Genomic DNA, 15,504 nt, shown 5'->3' with positions numbered 1-15,504 from the left:
CGCCGAGAGGCAGCCTGGCAGCATCCAGAGGAAGAGCGGCCCAGGCAGAGGGAACAACCAGGCCCTGCAGCGTGTTGAAGAAGAAAGCCAGTGTTAGGAAAGCGTAGCAGGGCGATGGAAGATCGTGGAGCGTGCAGAGACCAGATCGTGGCCAGCCTCCTCATTGGATTATATTTTAAGATGATTGGAAGCCAGTGGTGAACTTTATCTGAAGAGTGATATTTGTGGATTAAAAGAGATTTGCTAGCAGGCCTCCCAGCCAGGACAGTGTGAGCAAAGATTTTCCTGATGAAAGTTACAAAACCAGTGTGTTCTTGGTGGAGAAGTCCTATAATTGATACTCGTCGGAAGGGTGAAAGGACATCAGCACGGCTGCACAGGGACCTCTCCAGTTCAGCTGTTCGGAAAGTCTGTCCGAGACTGCAAAGGGCAGCACAGAGCCCCCAGGGCAGAGGCAAGGAAGGGACGGGCTTGTGAGTGAACATCAGCTGGAACAGCACACGCCACTTAGAAAGCAGCCAAAGAGAACAAGAAGGCTCTTGGCTTTTGTTTTGTAAATATGTATAGAACAAGAAAATACATAAGGACAAAATAAAGCCTCTGCTTGGGAAAGGCAGTATTCATTAATTTGCTCACTTAATCAAATAGTTATTGGAGATCCATTATATATGTAGGGAACTTTTCTAGGTACCGGAGATACCACAGTTGGCAAACAAAAATCTCCGTCCTCACGGAACTTAAGGGGCCTAAGAGAGCAGTAGAGAAAATAAACATAAGAAGGAAGGAAAGTACTTTGTCAGGTGGAGGTAGATGCAATGGAGAAATATAAAGCAGGAAAGGGAGGCAGGAATTTTGGGAGAGGGGAGCAATGCCAAAGAAGGCCATTTGAGTAGCGCATAATAGGAAAGCCACCGGCAGGTTTGAGGAGCACAATGATGTGGTCTGACATTTTAAAATAATTACTCTCATTGCTCTGAGAACAGAGGTAAGGGGCAAATCTGAACTGTGTTGAGCATTCTCACTGCACTCACCCTCGGGACGTTATCCTAGCACCACCGTCTCTTGCCTAGATTACTGCCCAGAAGCCCAGTGAGGCAAGCCCCGTAACGTAGGCAAGACAAGACAAGACAAGACGGTGCTTGGACTCCGGCAGTAGGGGAGGTGTTGAAAACTTCTGACTCTGAATTTGTTTTAAAGGTAGCAATGATGGTATTTGGCATGTTAACAGACAAAATGCTCAGTCCCTGTTGTGTTACTAGCAAATCAAGAGGGTGAGGAATTCTAGGCTGCTAGCAAGAAAGGTCTCAAAAAGATGTGAGAGTGGAGGCTAGATCTAGAACAAGCGTAGCCAGAAGGTAATTAGAATAGCAGGGCCAAGGAGGGGCATTGGCCTGAGAGCCACACACAACGAGGGAGTGAGAGAGGGAAGCTTTTGACAGTCTGTTGTCTGTATTAAAAGGAAATTGATAGATGCTTCACTTTCATGAGACAGAATTATGCTGAATATGACTTTTTGAATTGCACAACCTTTCCCCCACATGCTTCCAAGGAATGTTGACTCACCCCTTGTCTGGTTAGCTTGGCCTGCAGGAAGGTCTCTAATGGTTTGGTTCCGCTTAGCATTTTTTCTAGTGACCTGTATGAAGATGGCAAGATTGCTTATCACATGTAACATGACACAGCGTAGAAGGAGAGCTGATATTTTGGATGGAAGGATCTGAATTTGGAAAGCTCTCGGTGGGCTGGAACAATGGACTGAATCTAGAAAGATAAAATTAATAAGGGCAGTGGAGTCCTCCATTCAGCGTAAACATCCACCGTGCCAGTGTAAACCAGAGGCGGCTGTGAGCCAGAAATCCTCGGGCCTTTTTGCTTGTGGATGGGGGCTGTTTTGGTTTGTTTGTTTTTCGTTGGGATTTTTCATTTGTTTGTTTTCACTCAGTTTAAATATATGCTTCACAGATAGCCCCAGAGCTAAAACGGGCTAAAACACACATTCACAGACACGTGTGTGCTTGCCCATAATGCAAATAGAAGCTTCGCCAATTTTTAAAAAGTGCAGGGTCCAAATCAAAAGAAGTCATAATCTCATTCTTATTTGGACGACATCGTAAGTGTTCTCAGTTCCAAGTGCCATTCTTTGAGGACACTGGCAAACTAGAAATCCCGCAGAGTTTGGTGCTCAGTTAATAAATATTTGTTGAGTGATGGTGCCTTGAGTGGTTAGGGATGGCCCCTCCAGGCCCCGTGAAGAACAGCTGGAATAACTAGGGAAAAGGAAACGTTGAGATAGCTCTTTTCAAATGTTTGCAGAGCTCTCAAGCAGAAGAGAGTCTGGATTTATTTTATGTTTTACCAGAGGATGGATCAAACACACCAATTGAAGAAAGAATTTCCCAGAGCTGTTCTCCAGCGGAACGGGCTGACATTAAATTTCTAGGACAATGACTGTCTATGGCAGTCCATGCAGCAGAGGCCAGGCATCAGATGTTTGCTGGTCACCCAATGAGAGGTGGGCTACACACTTGGGGTACAGCTGACCTAGTGGCTTTTCAGTCCCATCCAATGCTGACTGCTTCCAGTAGGTCCACAGCAATAGTGGCTTGTCTTTGCAGCATTGCACAATCTACGTTACAATTGAAATTATTACTTTAAAAAAAAAAGTTTAAAGGGAACTTCTGAGGAAAATGCCTCTGAGTTCAGGAGAGCCAAGAATTTAGCATTCCTTTTTCTCCTCATCTTATCCTTTTGTCAACTAGCCTCATAAATATTCATAAAGGAATTGACCCCAAATGAGAGCTATTCTAAAAATCTTTCCTAAGCCTTTCAGTTTTGTTATCTTGTAACAAGTAATTATTTGAATATAATCTCTGGTCAGTTACATTATTATAAAACAAGTAAGTAATCTGTTTGGGGGGTTATGTTTTAAGAATTTAATCCAGATTTCAAAAATCTTAGGATCTGGTGTAAAGGAGTTTTTGCCTAGACATTCTCTATTAATCTCAAATCCAAAGTACCTGCAGGTCTTAGAGCTGTCAAGCTTCAGCCTCCCTCTTACACGCTTGCCGCCTCCAAATGAGAAAGCTGGAAGCCAAAGACGAGCTGGAAGCATAAACGCAGGCCTGCAGCCCAGACGGCGACTGTAACATAGAACAGCAGACAGGCTTTCTACGCAGGCAGGAACTGGGGTGGCCCCCTCAAACTGTGAGGACAGGTTTGAGGGAGGTCTGTTCTCTGTGGGAGAGGCTTGATTGTCCCTGTGGTCACAGGTGAGATGACCTGGGAAGCAGTGGCAAGTCCAAAAGCCAGGACCTTCCCTTCTGCTGACTTCCTGCTCTTCCCTGTTGACCCAGAGCAGTAGAGCAGCCACTGGTTTTCTTCCCCCATGATCACCTTTTGTTCTTTTTGCCCCTCACACAGAAAATTCCCCTTGGTCTTTTGCCGGAAGTCCCCTTTTCTTCATCAAATATTTGCTGGTCACCCAATGAGCAGTGGGTGAAATAATGGTCTCATTTCAGACTCTTTGACGAGAATGAAAAATTCCCACAGCTGAGCCCTGATATCACATTTCTTTGGCATGTTTTCTGGAAACGTCTGAGTCCGATTTTAGGGCCACTAGCTTGATATCTTAGGAAAGTAACTTAACCTCTTTGTGCCTCAGTTCCTTCATCTGTAAGACAGGGCACTGCAGGGTCTTTGAGAGATTTTAGACATTGTAAGCACCAAGCCCAGTGTCTGGCATGTAGAAGCTGCTTGGTAAATCATAGCTGCTATAATTACTGTCAGCTATCATTAATTTATACAGACTCTAATCAAATTGCCAGTTTTAACTTTTGGATACTGTATTTTATACTTTATAACTCAAGACTTTCTAACTATGCATGACCTTTATATGATCAGAAAGATGGAAAGGGAGAGGGTATTGTTCTTTCTCTCTTTGTTTATAGTTATTCCCCTTGTCATTTGGTGGGGAAGGAGGGCTCATATTTCATTGAAAACCAACATTGGCAGGACAGAATAAACCTTCCTTTTCCATGGTTGTCATTTCTATTTCTAATTTTTTGTTGTTCCTGAAGATAAAGAAACAGAAACTAAAATATAATACTAAAATGTGCAATTGGGGCTTGGTCCTGTGGGTGACAACTCTGCGTGTGTGTCTTTCAGAGCTGTGGGAATGTGGATGTCATGCTCCTGAAATTCTCTGCCCCATGAGAATTTGGTTACCTGGGCTTGTGGTGGAGTCAGAGAGCAGTTTTCTCACTACCTTTTCGAGCCTGTTAAGAGTGCTCTCAGCCTATCGTTCATGGGCTCTGAGTAATTTCCAGTCATTGCTACTAGAGCTGCTGCCTTCTGCCTCTGTTTAATTTCAGGCTCCTGTGCCCCTCTCTCCACCGCCGCCTCTTCTCTGGGCCTGTCTTCTCGCTCTCCACATTTCCTGCTCCACATGGGGGTCCCCAAGCCCTGTTCATGCTGTTTCGGGGCCTTTCTCAGGCCATTTGCCTCCTCTACCTTGAATCATGTAGCCTGTCATCTTAAGGGTCAAGCCGACAAGGGGCTTATGCTTATTGTATAACTCACTTTGAATATTAGTTAGTTGACATTTGATCTATAGCGGTGGAGCTCAACCTTGGCTGCACGTTGGAATCATCTGGAAGGGTTTTAAAAAATCCTGAGTCCCACCCCCAGAGATTCTGATTTATTTGCTCTGAGATGTGGCCTGGGCACTGGGATGTTTTCAATGTGCAGCCAGATGATTCAATATGCAGCCAGGGTTGAGAACCACTGGTCTACAAACTCACTCAGTCCCCAGGCTGGGGCTGTGTTCTAATGATAGCTTTATTTGTTCCCCAAGTGACTTGCATACCACAGTGTTTAAAATAGTTTATGTGAGTATATACAACATCAAAGTGGCTATTTCCACTTCATGTTAATTTGGTAGATTTGGGGGAAGGAAATAGAACAGTTCCTATTTTGAAAATTCAATTCCTAGAATACCTCTGGGCTTGCTTAGCAGCGGTAGCAGAAACACCTAGCATTTATTGAGGTCTCAGCATGTGCCAGGCACTGTGCTAAGTACTTCTTAAGCTCTTCACATTCATTACCCCATTTTAATCCTTGCAACAATTCCATGAATGAGCCCCAGTTTTTGCCCTACTTGATTGATGAGGATCCTGAGGGCCAGAGAGCACATCCCAGGGCTATGCAGAAAGCAGTGCTGAGCTCTAGCTCAGGCACATCTGGTGCCAAAACTTCACTGATTCTCTAGCCCCTGGGAAGAAAAACTTACTCAGATAACTCCCTAAGGATGTACCTGCTTTACATTGGGGTTGCACACTTTTTAAATTGGGTTGCATTCTTTTATATATCAGGAGCTTCCATAAGTTTGATTCCAAGTTCACTCCCAAGTTGCCTAGGTGTATTCAGGACTGACAGGCCATTTCTTAAATGAGTTTTTTCCATATACGCAGGAGACATTATTTTAGAGAAGCATCTACTTCTAGCACCTAATCCAGCAGAAGCCACCCCATCTTTTACGTAGTCTTCCTAATAATTTCTTCGAAGTGGTGAACAAGCAGTGCTAGCCCCATTTTGCAGAAAGGGGAATTGGTATGCCAAGTGTTGGTTATCTGCTAAATATTAGTAACAGCTGCCACTGTTGGGCTCTTGCTAAGTGCAGGCTCTGCACTAACCTCTTTGTGTCCTGTGCAGCATCCTCATTTTATAGATGAAGAAACTGAGACTGAAAAAGATGAAGCTACGTGCTTAGTTAGGATGATGCCGCTAATACTCAGGCACCATGTTTGTTTGCTTGTTTGGTTTTTAACTGGCTTATGAGCAAAATTGCAGGACAGGGGCTTCATTTGCTCTCTCCCCTTAACCTTGCCAGCCTCAGCTGTGTAGGCAGTGGCATCCGAACAATCATGTCTGGAATAAACCATTGAAGCATAAATTGGATTTTCTTTCTGTGTGTCGAGTGGTCGTTTTAAAGTTATTGTGAAACAAAGAATTTTCTTTTCTTTGCCAACCTTGAATATCATACTGAGGTCAAACAGGCTCTAACGATTCCTTCGATTCCTTCACTAGCCATCCCAGTGCAAGGCTGCTTTGGTGCAAACAACCCCTGAAGGTGAGAACTGGGTCTTGGAGCAGTTTCACACTCCATCTCTGAGATCTGTTTCCCACAATTTTGGACTAATGATGTGAATCTAGTTGCTGTTTGCTGAGTCACTTCATTATTGCCCAGACACTGAAGGCAGAATCCCTCTCCCATTCTCAGTAATTATGCATATGCCAACTTATTTTCTCCCCTTTTTTTTTTTTTTTTTGAGACAGAGTCTTGCTCTGTTGCCTGGGCTAGAGTGCCATGGTGTCAGCCTAGCTCACAGCAACCTCAAACTCCTGGGCTCAAGCAATCCTTCTGCCTCAGCCTCCCAAGTAGGTGGTACTACAGGCATGCGCCACCATGCCCAGCTAATTTTTTCTATATATTTTTAGTTGTCCAGCTAATTTCTTTCTATTTTTTTAGTAAAGATTGGATCTCGCTCTTGCTCAGGCTGGTCTCGAACTCCTGAGCTCAAATGATCCGCCCGCCTTGGCCTCCCAGAGTGCTAGGATTACAGGTGTGAGCCACTGCGCCCGGCCTATTTTTTCTCTCTTCAAGCACATAAAGACTTGATATTTTCTGGTTTGGTAAAATACACACAATTCTGTAGGGAGAATAACTCTATATAAAGGAGGTAGGCTGTGTGGTGAGTGGATGGGGTCGTGTGAAAAATGAAGTCCCTAGCGGCCTGTGTCAGGTTAATGGGTCGCTAATGGAGTGCAAACCTTTTTTAAAAATGTTGTTTATCCCCCTACAGGGCGTACAAAACCATTGAGGATGAGGACTTGAAGTTCCCCCTTATATATGGAGAAGGCAAGAAGGTAGGCGTGTGTGCTTCCCCTGGGTGGAGAGGACAAGGCTCTGTCCCACGGCTGCTGTTCCATGTAGACTGTGGCAGTCCCTGTGTTCCATTCTGCAGCTCCTGATTCTATAGTCTTGACAGCTTGAGAGCATCTCCCATCCATCATCCTTCAGGCCTCCTGTCTTGAGGGTCCAAGGAGTGGTGGGGGTGGGTGATGAGCACAGGGACCAAAATCAATTTGGTGAAAACGTCCCCCTTCCCAATCCATGTGAGTAACTTTTTGCAGTGTTTAAAAGTGACCACTTGCACGTACATCATCTCATTTTATATCTGACACCAAGCGAGGAGGCAGGTCAAGCTGGCTGTATCGTATGCATTTGGCAGATGAGGCAGCTGGGACCGAGAGGTCCAAACAGCTCAGGCAGATCATGCAGCCAGTGAGGGGTGGCCCGAGGTGGAGCCGTGGCTTTCTGCCTGCGTCTGGTGAGCTCTTACAGTACCATAGAAAGCTCAGACTTTGCAAGTCTGCTTTGGAAGGGACTCCAAAGCTTCACTGTAATTATAGGATCACATCACCCAGAGCCCAGGCCGAGGGTGGCAGAGACCATCGTCAGCTCCCAGGGCTCCAGTCGGAGTGAGGATGGCTGTAGATCCCGCAGTGCTCTGCAGGCAGAGTCCCGGAGGAGGCTGGATCCTGGCGTGGGGACGAGGAAGCTGGGAAGCCGGTTCCCAGGAAGAACAAACACTTGCTGAATCACTGCATCCTTCCTCGGAACACTAATATGTTTCAGCTTGGTGTGAAGAATTCTGATTAGAAGTGAAAAATGTCACATTGAGAAGAATCTTCAGCTGGGGTTTTTTTTTCAGCATTTGTTAGTTTTTATCAAGAAGAAATGACTCACAGGACAACCAAAGGATGTCTTCCACGGGCACAGTGTGTGTGTGTGGGAGAGGGAGAGGGAGAGGGAGAGAGAATGGAGGATGCCTGGCACAGGCACACGGGATTGGGTTTGGGGCTCTGTGTGACCCAGAAGTGATTCAGTGGAAGGAGGCATTTCCTGGAGGGAAATAAAGCACAAATACCTGATCTACGTGGAGAGCAGTTTTTGAACTAACGTGCCCCATTCATGGAGATTAACACCTTCCAAATCACCATCTTTGGTTGAGAATCATGACAGGGATGTGATTTTCAGAACAGTGGGTGCCATTAATGTGTACCCTTCAGCCCGGCGACCTGTGCCTGCAGCCCCGGTTCTCAGTGCCACCCTGCTATACCCAGGGAGTTCCCATAAGCTCAGGAGCACATCCTGTTAGCTTTGTGTGCCTAGCACCTGTCCCGCCTGGCCCCTGACACTTGGCAGATCTTCAACAAATGCATAAATATTGAACGAGCTATTCGGTTGTGTTCGGTAAACTTTCCTTAGTGCAACAGGAAAATGGACTGATGTTTCTTAGAAGTTTATCAGCAGTAAGATTTAAAGGAGCCAAGGATTTTCTCAGTTAAGCAAAAAGCTCAATTGACGAAGACATCATGTTCAGTTAATTAAGGCTTGAGAGTCCTGTGATGAGTAGGTGGCAAGTCCTATCATTGTACCTGGTGGCCTATTTTAAAAGCCACATGTCTCCACTTTGCTTTTATTGGCAGGCTTGCCCTGTACCTAAGTAGCATATCACCCTTGTGTGGGGACCCCATGATTTCATGGGGTTCCGTCTAGCTCCTTTACAGGGGTTTTCTTGTTCTTCCCTGCATACACCTACCCAGAAGTTTCAGGGTACTTTCGGGGCAATTACTTTGCATTTTATTTCCACAGACGTTTTTAAGGACTTGTGTGGGTAATGCTTGTATACGTTGTAAACAAGTTCAGTCACTAGCAGAAACATCAGATTTCTTTGGACTAAAACACAGATATGTGCTTTCTTCAGCCAGAGAAGGCGCCACTGCCGGGAGAGAGGAAGGCCCCGGGGAACTTGGGGTTCTCACATTTAGAGGTGAACACTTCTTAGCTAGAAAGGAGCCAGTCCTGCCTCCCAGCAGAGCAGAGGGTTTCTGCAGCCTGCCTGACCAGAGGGCCCAGGCTGCGCATCTTGCGTCTGCGTTTCATCGCCACTGACTCTTAACCTCAAAAACATGTCCCATGGTTTTGTTTCTACTTTAATGTACGCTCCGCCCACCTTCTGAGCTGAGACCAGCTCCACGGTGCGTAGCCCTTTTGAGAGACTGAGATGAAGATGAAGACAATGTGTTAGACTGTCTTGTTTCTTAGTACTTCATCCTTGCCCCTCGGAGGTACTTACTCTCATGACCCAAGTAATCAAGTGAGGATTCAAGCTCAGGTCTTTGAACCAAGACACTACACAGAATGTGTTACTGGTGACCCTAAGGGTTAGGACACTGGGCTTCCTTCCACCCAGAATGACTTTCACACCATCCTTCTGTGTGTCTCGATGTCATCCACCTTCTGTGCTAAGTTTAGTGCCACCTCCCTAGAGAGCATTTTCAGTAGAGTTTTTACCTCCTCTAAACTCATATATCCCATAGTTTATGTGTCTTTCAGCACCTAACCATATTTATATGTTATTAATTATACATGTCCCTCTTCTCTCCTTTACTAAGTTCCTTTATAGTGGGGACAAGGCCTTAGATGTTTGTGCCACCCACTGCATGGTGTCTGTATATAGTAGGTGCCCAGTAAATGTTTGGGTAAATCAAATCTGTAGCATCCCAAGAGATATTTAGGCTGACTGTGTAGGCATTACTATAACAGATGTTGCTTTCCTAAACCATTCAAAAGACAGTTTAGGGAAAACACGAGGCCTCAGCCCTGATGTGTCTGTGGAGCTACAGCACCAGTGACATTCTGTCCTTTTCCACTCAGTGGGAATTTGTGGAGATGTTAACAGGATAGTTTGCAGAGTGCCTAATGGCTTCTTTTCTCTAGCCATAAAATGTAATAGGTGAGCTCTGAGTGGGCAGGAGTTGTCTCTGACTTTTTACATTTTTGCTAGTGTCTATCCTAGGACCGGTGCAAATACTTGTAGAGTGAGTATGTAATAGAAAGGCAGCTGGGTGGGTGGATTGATCCTGTTAGATTCGGTATGAACTGATGTCAGTAGCTATAGACATCACAGGTGCATTGGAGTTGGTTTATTGGACACCCTTCCCTCCAGTCTCCAAAAAAGAAAGCTGAAAAGAAACAGCAGCAACCCATCAAGCTTCAGATAAAGGGTAGAAAAACCACTCCTCAAGTACAGAAGTGATTTCAGTGAGCACTTTCTTGATAACGCCCCACATAACTGAGCAGCAAGAGGCATGGAAGGAGGGGCAGGAAGAATTGGAAAGTCCTTTCATCATTCCTAGCCGGCGGCTGCTGTACTATGGTGGGATGCCTTCTCTGTGTGTGTGAGTCTTTCTGACGACCCTCTGCTTATATTCCTAGGCCCGGGTAATGGCAACTATTGGAGTGACCAGGGGACTTGGGGACCATGACCTGAAGGTGCATGACTCCAACATCTACATAAAACCATTCCTGTCTTCAGCTCCAGAGGTACCACATGAGGTTTTTGTTTATATTTTGTACAATAAGGTATTTTCTACACAGTTCCTCCCATGACCCACACCCCACGTCCAGACGGTACCGGCTTGTGTTACGTGTACTTCTGCAGCGTCTCTCATTCTGTCATTTTCCCACCCCCTTCTCACTTTGACTATCCTGGTTCATACTCTGATCACCTCCTGCCCAGAGGGCTGCAGAGCCTCCCGGTGGCATTCTCTGCCTCCTCCAATCCATCCACATTGCTGTCAGGTGAATTTCCTGAAGACCTACTCTGACTCCTAGTTGCTCAGAAACCTTCAATGGCACCCCCCACCCCTGGCCAACCCCTGCATGGAAAATAAAGCTCAGACTCCTTCGTTTGGCATTCAGGGCTTATTGTAATTTGGTCTGGCTTTCAAATCTGCTGTTTGTTCCTCTGTACCAGCCAGAATGAACTTGTCAATTCCTGTACATGACCTTCAGTTGCCCATATTTGCTTAAACTATTCCTTTTGCCAAGAATACCCCTTTCTCCCCATCTCCAAACATCCAAATTCTTATTTTTCTCAAGAGTTTGGCCCAGATGCTTTTCCTGTGGAGACTTCCCTGATCCCCCCTCCCCCAGCTAGAAGAAATGTCTTTCCCTACCCAGGATATACATAGAGCAACTTCCTCTTGTGGCGTTTTCACCATCTGCCTTAAATCACAGTTATTCGTGTATACCTTATCCCCTTGTTAGATTTTAATTATCTGGAGAGCTTGTATCATTCAGCTGATGTTTGGAGAAATTAATTTAAAAACAAGTTGGTCATACATTTGGTTTTAAAAAAATCATATTTCTTATAACGCAGACAACAACATCAAGTTCTATGTTGATTTTCAGGGTGTATGTTTAGGAAAGATTTTGCTTCCAAGCTGCAGAAAAATCTGATAGTCATTTGGGGTAGATTTTACTCACATAGCAAGAAAGCTGGAATCTGGTGGCTGCTAGAGTTGGTTCAGCATCTCAAATGTGCTAGGGCTGTGGCATCTCTGGGTTTCTCTGACTCTCCCTTCATGGTTGCAAGGGGGTGGCAGCAGATCCAAGCCTAACATTTTCATGCAAGACAGGAGGGAGGGAGGCCTCTGTCCCAGCAGATACTCACTTGCATCTTCTTGGCCAGCATTGTGCCACGTGACCTGCTAACTGGGAGGGAGGTTGAGAAAGTGAAAGCTTTAACTTTTCTGATTTCTGTAGTCTAGGGGAACAAGGAAGGAGTGAGTCAGGAACCGGGTGGGGAAACTACAGCCTCGGGGTCCTTTGGATCCTTCAGTGTGGCCTTTTGACCGAATTTGTTCTGTAAAGTTTGAATTCAGTCTAGGGTCCGCACTGGGGGATACAGGACCATATGTGGCCTTGAGACCACAGGTTCCCTACCCCAAAGTACTTTATGGGAGAGTGCTTCTGGGGTTAAGGCAGCCCTGGAGGGCATCAGCAGAAGTCTGTCGGCCTTCACTGGGGGGTTCTGCCATTGGTGCGGCCAGCCTCATTCTATATGGCTCTGCTACCAGTCAGCCTGGTTTCTCACTCTCCCAATACCAGATTTCTAGAAAGGGGTCTGATTGGCCTAAATCACCTTTTATATTAGGCCACAAGTGATTCCCCAGCCTATGGATTGGATTGTCCCTTCAGCATGTATGTCCACCTCAGTACTCTCTATGGGCACAAACAGCCACCCAGGCCTCCCCCTTTGGCAGGGCTGTGAGCAGGGGTAGTTTCCTTAGAGTCCTTGAGAGCTAGGGCTGGCATCAAAATACATCTAGACACAGGGTCTACGAGACCACTGAGAGAAAAATCTCTGGTAAATATTAGGCATGGAAGATACATTTCCTGATATCACCTAAAATTTCAAATGAGGTCAGTTTTGGTAGACATATAAATTACCATTTGTCACAAGCTTGCAAGGGTCCTCTCTCTGAGCCTTCGTTGCAACTCTGCAGGACAAGGACCATTACTACATAAGGCATCCAAAAGTCCCCCTCAGAAGCTGGCGGATTCCTGGTCTCTTTATTCTGGCCAATATTGGGATCCATGAACTACTGCTAAAATTGCTTCTCACCGGAGGAAGGCATAAGATACTGGACCTCAGACTCTCTTTTCTTTGAATTCCACCAAGTGTAAGACTTGTAACTGGACTCATGGACTATATTCTTCCCTTTGGGGGAGAGGCATTTATCTGACATGTTAAATGGTGTCTTCCCCTTTCTACTTTCCAGAAGTATCCCTGGGGGTCTCAGGGAAACACTAGCCATTTTGCTCCTTAAAGCAGAGTGAAAACCTCCTTCTCACCTCCCTCCACCATGTACACGCACGTATACTTTTTACATAAAGTGAAGAGCAGCTCAGTGTGGTTTGAAGGAGAATGATCTCCATGCGGTTAGGTTTTAGATCTTCCAGCTGCTCTGCTACTGTTGATCCCAGGAAGAGACTGTAGGTTTAAACCTTGGGCCTTCACGGAAGACTCCCTGAGGACGGAGTCAGAATCCCAGTTGGTTGATCAGAAACCTCATGTCACCTACCTGGGAGGACACTGTTTGTAGGGCAGTGGGTTGGTTGCTTCAGCGTTGGTGGGGGTGGGGAGATTTAGAAGGAAACTGTCAACCTCTGCAAAAATTTAAATGCTCTTAGCAAAGTTATAGGGTTGAATAAAGTATAAAAGTTATTATAATAATAACAATGACAACTAATATTTATTAACTATTTAGTCTGGGCCAGACAACTATTGATTATTTTTAATCAACAAATAATTGTGCATATATATTTTATGGGGAACAAAGTAATGTTTTGATATTTGTTTACACTGTGGAATGATTAACTCAAGCTAATTAATATATCCATCACCTCACATACTTACATTTTTTTTGTGGTGAGAACATTTAAAATATACTCTTAACAATTTAAGAATATATAATATTAATACATTATTATTAACTGTAGTCATCATGCTGTACAATAGATCTCTAACACTTATTCCTCCTAACTGAAACTTCGTACTCTTCGACCGACATCTTCCTATCTTCATCCAACATTGCTAAGGTTTTTACATGAAATATCTCATTTAATCCTAACAACTCTGTGAGCTAAGTATAGTTATTATACCCATTTTACAGATTGGAAAATTGGGAGCCAGGAAATTAAAATACTCCCTTAAAGTTATACAATTATTACGTAACAAACTGGTGCTTGTCCAGGCCTATCTAATTGGATCAAGGTCTGTGGAGGAGAGAAGCTGAGTTCAGGGAAGTTTTTCTGGTTAGCGTCCTAGGACCCACCAACTACTATTTCATGGGGCTCTGAAGAGGAAACCTCCATCTTGAACCTAAGACAGCAGCTTTGTTTTGGGACCTCAGTTGGCTGAGAGTTTCTCAGAAAAATACTGTTGACCTCAGACTGGAGTTGTGGAAAATGATGGTGTAGTAGAAAGGGTAATTGGGAAAGAGTGTAACGGCCTTTTGTGTATGCATAAACCTAGGCCAGACAGAATTGTGCAAAATAAAATTGTGCACCTATAATTTAGCTTAATGAGTATGTAGTGTGTATCCTAAGGTTCTCTTGCACGAGATTATAATTGTTGTACATTTTAAATGCTTCCAGATGGAGAGGCCTCGTCCGGAGCCAGGAAGCAGGGGAGGGGGGATGCGTCAGAAGGGAGAGGAGGAGCGGCTTGAATTGGCTCCTATGGAGAACAGAAGACAGATTACAGGTTCAGAGAACACCCAACTGCAATTTTGGGGGCAGAAACCCCTTTTCCCTGAATGGCAGTGATAAAATCATATGCAATAGAAATGGTTAGGGGGCTTCTCTTGGGAGCCTAGAAAGTCAGGTTGATTTATTTAGACCCTCAAATGAAGGACAACTGAGTCCCTTCCCATCTTCACTCCCCTCCCCCACCCCAGCCTTCCCTCCCTTTCTAACTGTGACTTCCTAAGAACGTTCCCCTGCTATGGTCTGTCTTTGCCAAGCAGGGATCTTTATTTCACATTTGGGTTCTAAATTTCAAATCCAGCCCAGTCTGGTAGTTTTAACAGTTGGGGGGGTGGTGGGTGGAGGAAGTATAGAATGTGATTTAGTTCTAAGAAAAAGGGCTCAAAAATCTTCTTGGAAATCAGCATTGTTCCCATTCATCATTGTAGCTCCTAATTCGATTTGATGAGTTAAATATAAATAAATCAAAAACATGTGGATTGAATTTACATAAAAAATGCACAGGGGTTTAAAAATTAGAGAAAGGTTTCTAGCCAAACACATTTTCAATTTCGCTGAACACAAGGCGCTGGAAAATTCTCGACTTTGCCAAACCCAAAGAGCAGCCGCCAGGTTTGCTGAGCCTCCCTCAAACCTTCCAGAGTCTAAGGCAGGGATTTCTGGCCAAGAACTGAATTCCACAAGAGGCCCTGCCAACTGAGCGGTTAGCTAGAGGCTACGGGTTGAGCGTAGGGGACAGTTTGACTCTTCCCGGGCCTGCGGCACCTGGTTGTCTCTGCATGACAGGATGGGATGCAGCCCTTCCCCCAACGTAAGGACGATGTTCCCTGCCAGGTCCCCCATCCTCTTGCTGCATGAAGCTCACTATTAAATGTTTTTATACCATCCCGAAAGAGTTCAAATGGAGAAGGAAAGGATTTGTTAGCTGAAAGGCACTGGAGCCCAGGCTAACAAATTCTTTTCTAGCAATTCTCCCTCCCCCAGCCCAGCGCACACATCGTGTCAGATAACTGGGGCAGCTTGGCGCAGGCCTGCAGCCTGAGCCTCCAGATGTTCTCTGCTCCACGCCCCTTCCTGGCCTGTGATAGGCTTTGTGTAGAGCTAGGTTTCTTCTTAATTTCACCCTTCCTTCCAGCCTCCATTCAAAGACTGTGCTGTTGCCTTTAGCCCCATTTTCAGACTCTTGGAAGCACAAGGCCTTTTTCTGTTTGGGGCCAGTTTGCAAAGCCAACTCCCTCCTCGACTCAGCAGTCCCCTCTTCCCACCCCCACCAGACTGAACCACAAGGAACCCAAATGTCTCTCGGCTTCATTTCTCCTCTC

The 15,504-nt window shown here is 45.2% G+C and overlaps 1 protein-coding gene across 1 annotated transcript in view; it reads left to right on the top strand.

The window, feature by feature from the left end:
* The window catches only part of PPM1H (protein phosphatase, Mg2+/Mn2+ dependent 1H), a 235,427-nt gene that overhangs the window by 194,800 nt on the left and 25,123 nt on the right, over positions 1 to 15,504 (top strand). Inside the window, exons 7-8 of the mRNA XM_069490674.1 lie at positions 6,861 to 6,924; positions 10,343 to 10,450. Of these exons, the coding sequence (XP_069346775.1) occupies positions 6,861 to 6,924; positions 10,343 to 10,450 (172 nt within the window). The remainder of the gene's footprint in view (positions 1 to 6,860; positions 6,925 to 10,342; positions 10,451 to 15,504) is intronic.

The sequence above is a fragment of the Eulemur rufifrons genome, chromosome 16, assembly GCF_041146395.1.
Source record: "Eulemur rufifrons isolate Redbay chromosome 16, OSU_ERuf_1, whole genome shotgun sequence".
NCBI lineage: Eukaryota > Metazoa > Chordata > Mammalia > Primates > Lemuridae > Eulemur > Eulemur rufifrons.
This window is presented reverse-complemented; position numbering and strand designations above follow the sequence as displayed.